This window comes from Vanderwaltozyma polyspora, genomic scaffold, assembly GCF_000150035.1.
Source record: "Vanderwaltozyma polyspora DSM 70294 KpolScaffold464 genomic scaffold, whole genome shotgun sequence".
Classification (NCBI taxonomy): domain Eukaryota; kingdom Fungi; phylum Ascomycota; class Saccharomycetes; order Saccharomycetales; family Saccharomycetaceae; genus Vanderwaltozyma; species Vanderwaltozyma polyspora.
In genome coordinates, this window is record NW_001834475.1 from 871 (window position 1) to 7,155 (window position 6,285).

Here is a 6,285-nt window from a genome sequence, read left to right on the forward strand (position 1 = left end):
CACCACACCTCTACACCACACCTCTACACCACTCCTCTACACCACTCCTCTACACCACTCCTCTACACCACTCCTCTACACCACTCCTCTACACCACTCCTCTACACCACTCCTCTACACCACACCTCTACACCACACCTCTACACCACACCTCTACACCACTCCTCTACACCACTCCTCTACACCACTCCTCTACACCACTCCTCTACACCACTCCTCTACACCACTCCTCTACACCACTCCTCTACACCACTCCTCTACACCACTCCTCTACACCACTCCTCTACACCACTCCTCTACACCACTCCTCTACACCACTCCTCTACACCACTCCTCTACACCACTCCTCTACACCACTCCTCTACACCACTCCTCTACACCACTCCTCTACACCACTCCTCTACACCACTCCTCTACACCACTCCTCTACACCACTCCTCTACACCACTCCTCTACACCACTCCTCTACACCACTCCTCTACACCACTCCTCTACACCACTCCTCTACACCACTCCTCTACACCACTCCTCTACACCACTCCTCTACACCACTCCTCTACACCACTCCTCTACACCACACCTCTACACCACTCCTCTACACCACACCTCTACACCACACCTCTACACCACACCTCTACACCACACCTCTACACCACACCTCTACACCACTCCTCTACACTGTTTGCGCAGGTTCGAAACCAGGACGGCACCTATTTCTTGAGATTGGAATAGGTGAGTGTTATTGGACTGTTGATCAGGGTGGGACATGGTTGTACTGGAGTGATAGTGGATATATTAACTGAGATCTAAGGTATAAGTACAATTATACGTTAGTTGTTTATTCAAGCTCTTGGTTTTTTATAAATTCTAAATATAGTATACAAAATATAAAATATAATTTAGTTCATAAAGTGAACATTAGAAAAGAGAAAATATTTTCTAGAAACTTGAAATCTGGTCTGCTTATATACCTTTTGAAAACTAACAGTTACCCTGAATGTGTTCCTGTCAGCAAAGTATATCTTTCAGACATAGGGTTAGATCTGGATAACTTAAGATTGTCATCTACTGATTCCCAGAATCCAACAGCCCCCCGGAAGCTTTAGATGCAAGCTTTCCATAATAAATTAATTCTGTATGTTAATTTATTAAGTAGTTAAATTTGAGACTAATTCATCTCTTAAGGTTTCAAATTGGGATTTAGCTAAAATTTTAGTTAGGATATCAGCCTGTTGGTCTTTTGTATTAACATATTCCAAATCAACAATATCCTGTTCCACTGCATGTCTGATTTTGTGATATCTCAGTGCGATATGTTTAGTTCTTGGATGCATTACTGGATTCTTACTTAACTTAATTGCTGGTTCATTGTCAACATATAATTTTGTTTTGTTTAGTGTGAGATCCATAACAGTAGTAAGATCACCTAACCATTCAATTTCTTTAACAGCTTCACTAGCAGCAATATATTCTGCTTCGGTGGAGGAAAGACAAACTGTTGTCTTGATCTTTTTAGATGACCAAGTGACACAACCACCAGCTAGGCGAGTGACATAACCCCCCGTTGAGAAGGGCATATCCGCCAAAGAACCATGCGAAGCATCAGAATAGACAGTGAGCTGAAGCGGTGAGCCTGCACGATAAGCGAGACCATGGAAACGAGTAGTATAAAGGTATTGCAAAACACGATGAGCAGCATTTAAATGAACTACACGAGGATCCTTAAGGAACCGAGAAAGCAGCGAGACAGCATAAGCAATATCAGGACGGCCTGCGTTAGCAATAAAGATAAGTTGACCAACTATGCTTTGATAAGTAGTAATGTTTTTAGCAGCAGGAGAATTAGAATCAAAATAATTAATCGTGGGAGATAGGGGAATGTGAACTTTCTTATGTAGGGGAGTTTGTTGATCAGCGGCAGCTTTGGCAATATAATCTGCTAATGATAGCGTGATATTACCGTTGGGAAATTGGGTAATATTCATACCGAGAAATTTGGATACAGGACCAAGATCCTTCATAGAGTAGATTTCTTGTAATTTCTTCTTAGTTAGGGAGATGATTCGTGGGGATGGAGCAGCAATCAACAAATCATCGACATATAGAGCAACAAATAAAGGACCGTCAGCAGTTTGTTTGAAATAGAGACCAAACTCTTTCTCATTTCGGGTAAAGCCCAAGGAAGTGAGGGAACGATTAATATGTTTGTTCCAAAGTAGAGGAGCCTGTTTTAACCCGTACATACCCCCATGTAATTTCCAGACCCACCCTTCATGAGCAGGATCAGAATCAATGAAACCAGGTGGTTGCTTGACATAGACCGACTCCTCCATATCTGAGTTTAAGAAGGCGGTATTAACATCCATCTGATGGATACGAAGATTTAAGCAACAAGCCAGTGCTAAAAAGACACGAACACTATCGTAGCGAATAACCGGAGCAAATGTTTCAGTGTAATCAATGCCTTCTTTCTGACGGAATCCTTGTGCAACAAGTCGAGCTTTCTTTCTTCCATCATCCTTTATAGTAAATACCCAGCGAGTACCTAGAGAACGACCATCAGACGGAGGAGGGACGAGTGAAAACGTCTGGTGTTCTTTAAATGCAGATAATTCCTTAAGGCAAGCAGCACGCCATTCAGCACCATCAGGGCCATAAAGGGCCTGTTTAATTGTTGTGGGAGCCTTGGAAGTTTTCTGACTAATAGAGCTAGCTAACCAGACCGCAAACAACGCAAAATTCAGTGGAGACCCATTAGTTGAGGGTGGCACCAGTGGAGAATCACTCGATGAGGTAAGATCACCTCGTGAGACTATGGAAAATGAATCCGTGCTGAGACCAGGAGATTCGATAGGTGACGGACTCATTGGGGGAGGAAGAGCGATTTGGCCAACGGGAATACCAGAAGGAAACCATGTAGATGGTAACGAAGCAGAAAAATTATTGGAATTTGATGACAGTTGTGCACGTATAGCGTCGGTGTGAATATCCGCCACCGGCCTTGTGACAACTGTTGTGGAAGGATTGAGAGGAGTGTTTGGAAGAAGACCAATTTCATGAATCATTTGATCATCCAGTGTTGTTAATTGATTACCAACACCAACGTCAGCATCCATATCGTCTAAGTGAACCTTCCTATTTTTTGAAAATCGAGTAACAGGAAATTCCGATTGAGGACCATTGTAAATATCTGTAGCAATGGATTCACTTGACGTTTTCTGTCTTGGCTGCGATGAGGAAAGGGAAGGTGAATGTTCTATGGAGCGGCGTGTAAAAGAATCAGCTAGAGATTGAATAACTCCTGTTAATGAAGGAGTCTCAGAAGATAACCGAGAAGAAGAAGATGGTGAATCAATGGTAGCTTCTTCAGGAGAGACCGGGACAGTGACACAACTTTCGGAACGGGTTCGCTTCGATATCGCGTCAACGCATGAATTGTTATTATCACTGGAAGACGTAGGATTAAACGTCGAATCGGAGCTATGAGAAGGAACAGAAGAGAATGATTGTGTATCGTTTAGGGAATGATCAGATAGTTGGTCTGGATCAGTATCCATGGAATCATGAGAAACTGATTGTTCTTGGGAAATGTCTGACATATCAGTATCGGGATCTGAAATATCACTATTAGGAGCATCAGATGGAGGTGATGGAGGTAGAGACAACACAGTAACATTTCCAGAAGGACAATATGAACTAGAGCCACTAGTTACTGTGGAATAAGATGGAACACCATTAACTGGAGAAGTCGTGTACTGTTCAGACAGGTCTTCAATAGATAATCCTTCTAGTGGAAAGACATTCTCATCAAAAGTTACCTGTCTACTGACAAAGATCTTACCAGTGTCAACTTCATATATTCTATATCCTTTATGATGAGAATCATATCCGACAAAAACACCTTTAATGGATGTGGGAGATAGTTTACCGTCACGGAGCTGAGGAGGCAATGTGATATATGCAGCACATCCAAAAGTCCGTAAATTGTTAAAGTTAAACGAATCCAACTGAAACCATAAAACGGCTGGGATAATATTCTTCTTGGAAGATACAGGAGTACGGTTAATAAGATATACCGCACATGAAACAGCTTCACTCCATAATTGTGGTGGAACTCTACCGGAAATCAACAGACATCTAGTCCTTTCTTCAATAGTTCTGTGAGCACGCTCGACAGCACCGTTCTGAAAACTACTATATGGGATAGTCAGTTCATGAGTGATGCCTTTAGAGGTCATATACTCATGTAGTATGTTGTTCTTAAATTCACCCCCATTGTCGGTTCTAATACTGCCAACTTTGTAACTACCTCTTGAAGTAAAGAAGTTTTCAGTTTGGTTGATCCAGTCAATAAGTTTTTGAGTGGCATCTTTCTTTGTCTTCAAGTGGATGACAGTATAGTACCTTGTATAAGCATCTCTAATCGTCATAAAATATCGATTAGATTGATACTCTTTGTAACGAAAATTTCCGCATAGGTCAACTTGAATGAGTTGAAGTGGACTGGTATATTTAGTTCTAGAGTTAGTCCCCTTCTTAATAAGACCTTTTCCTAAAGAGCAGGTAGGACAAACTGTAACAGTATCAGGGCTCATAACCTGTTTGCGCAGGTTCGAAACCAGGACGGCACCTATTTCTTGAGATTGGAATAGGTGAGTGTTATTGGACTGTTGATCAGGGTGGGACATGGTTGTACTGGAGTGATAGTGGATATATTAACTGAGATCTAAGGTATAAGTACAATTATACGTTAGTTGTTTATTCAAGCTCTTGGTTTTTTATAAATTCTAAATATAGTATACAAAATATAAAATATAATTTAGTTCATAAAGTGAACATTAGAAAAGAGAAAATATTTTCTAGAAACTTGAAATCTGGTCTGCTTATATACCTTTTGAAAACTAACAGTTACCCTGAATGTGTTCCTGTCAGCAAAGTATATCTTTCAGACATAGGGTTAGATCTGGATAACTTAAGATTGTCATCTACTGATTCCCAGAATCCAACATTTTAGTCATCAGGAAGGAGTTTCTAATCTTTTTCTCAATATCTTTAGAAACATTCTTTTTGATAAGAGAAACAAGATTAGTGTCTAAGATTATTTTCATAGACTTGATTTGAATATCAGGTAATCCATATTCAATTCTAACGGATTGAATATCTCCAGTTTCAACATATTCTGACCAAATGTGACTGGCTTCACCAACTACTTGCATAAAGTAATGATACCACATATCATAGTTTTGGACACCAAGTAGTTCAATGGGAATAAGGTCGGTTGCATTGGCAGGGCTCATAACCTGTTTGCGCAGGTTCGAAACCAGGACGGCACCTATTTCTTGAGATTGGAATAGGTGAGTGTTATTGGACTGTTGATCAGGGTGGGACATGGTTGTACTGGAGTGATAGTGGATATATTAACTGAGATCTAAGGTATAAGTACAATTATACGTTAGTTGTTTATTCAAGCTCTTGGTTTTTTATAAATTCTAAATATAGTATACAAAATATAAAATATAATTTAGTTCATAAAGTGAACATTAGAAAAGAGAAAATATTTTCTAGAAACTTGAAATCTGGTCTGCTTATATACCTTTTGAAAACTAACAGTTACCCTGAATGTGTTCCTGTCAGCAAAGTATATCTTTCAGACATAGGGTTAGATCTGGATAACTTAAGATTGTCATCTACTGATTCCCAGAATCCAACATAGAGGAGTGGTGTAGAGGAGTGGTGTAGAGGAGTGGTGTAGAGGAGTGGTGTAGAGGAGTGGTGTAGAGGAGTGGTGTAGAGGAGTGGTGTAGAGGTGTGGTGTAGAGGTGTGGTGTAGAGGTGTGGTGTAGAGGTGTGGTGTAGAGGTGTGGTGTAGAGGTGTGGTGTAGAGGTGTGGTGTAGAGGTGTGGTGTAGAGGTGTGGTGTAGAGGTGTGGTGTAGAGGTGTGGTGTAGAGGTGTGGTGTAGAGGTGTGGTGTGGTGTAGAGGTGTGGTGTAGAGGTGTGGTGTAGAGGTGTGGTGTAGAGGTGTGGTGTAGAGGTGTGGTGTAGAGGTGTGGTGGTGTGGTGTAGAGGTGTGGTGTAGAGGTGTGGTGTAGAGGTGTGGTGTAGAGGTGTGGTGTAGAGGTGTGGTGTAGAGGTGTGGTGTAGAGGTGTGGTGTAGAGGTGTGGCGTAGAGGTGTGGTGTAGAGGTGTGGCGTACAGGTGCGGTGTAGAGGTGTGGTGTAGAGGTCTGGTGCAGAGGTGTGGCCCGCAGGTGTGGTGTAGAGGTGTGGTGTAGAGCTCTGGTGTAG

General features: G+C 41.6%; 3 protein-coding genes across 3 annotated transcripts, besides 1 other annotated feature; all 3 read right to left on the reverse strand.

Moving 5' to 3' along the window:
- Nucleotides 1-629: part of a repeat region (Kpol_464ptelp1~telomeric region) that runs on past the window's edge.
- A 519-nt stretch (nucleotides 630-1,148) lies between these two features.
- On the reverse strand, nucleotides 1,149-4,688 carry Kpol_464p1 (Tkp5 protein; the record flags this gene model as incomplete). Its single annotated transcript, XM_001642178.1, has 1 exon — nucleotides 1,149-4,688. One exon carries the CDS (start codon nucleotides 4,686-4,688, stop codon nucleotides 1,149-1,151), a length of 3,540 nt encoding a protein of 1,179 aa, XP_001642228.1.
- Nucleotides 4,689-4,985: 297 nt separating this feature from the next.
- On the reverse strand, nucleotides 4,986-5,390 carry Kpol_464p2 (Tkp5 protein; the record flags this gene model as incomplete). Its single annotated transcript, XM_001642179.1, has 1 exon — nucleotides 4,986-5,390. One exon carries the CDS (start codon nucleotides 5,388-5,390, stop codon nucleotides 4,986-4,988), a length of 405 nt encoding a protein of 134 aa, XP_001642229.1.
- Nucleotides 5,391-5,610: 220 nt separating this feature from the next.
- Kpol_464p3 (uncharacterized protein) lies at nucleotides 5,611-6,285 on the reverse strand (the record flags this gene model as incomplete). The annotated part of the gene is made up of 1 exon (XM_001642180.1): nucleotides 5,611-6,285. A coding segment is annotated over one exon (675 nt), but the record flags the coding sequence as incomplete, so codon positions are not given.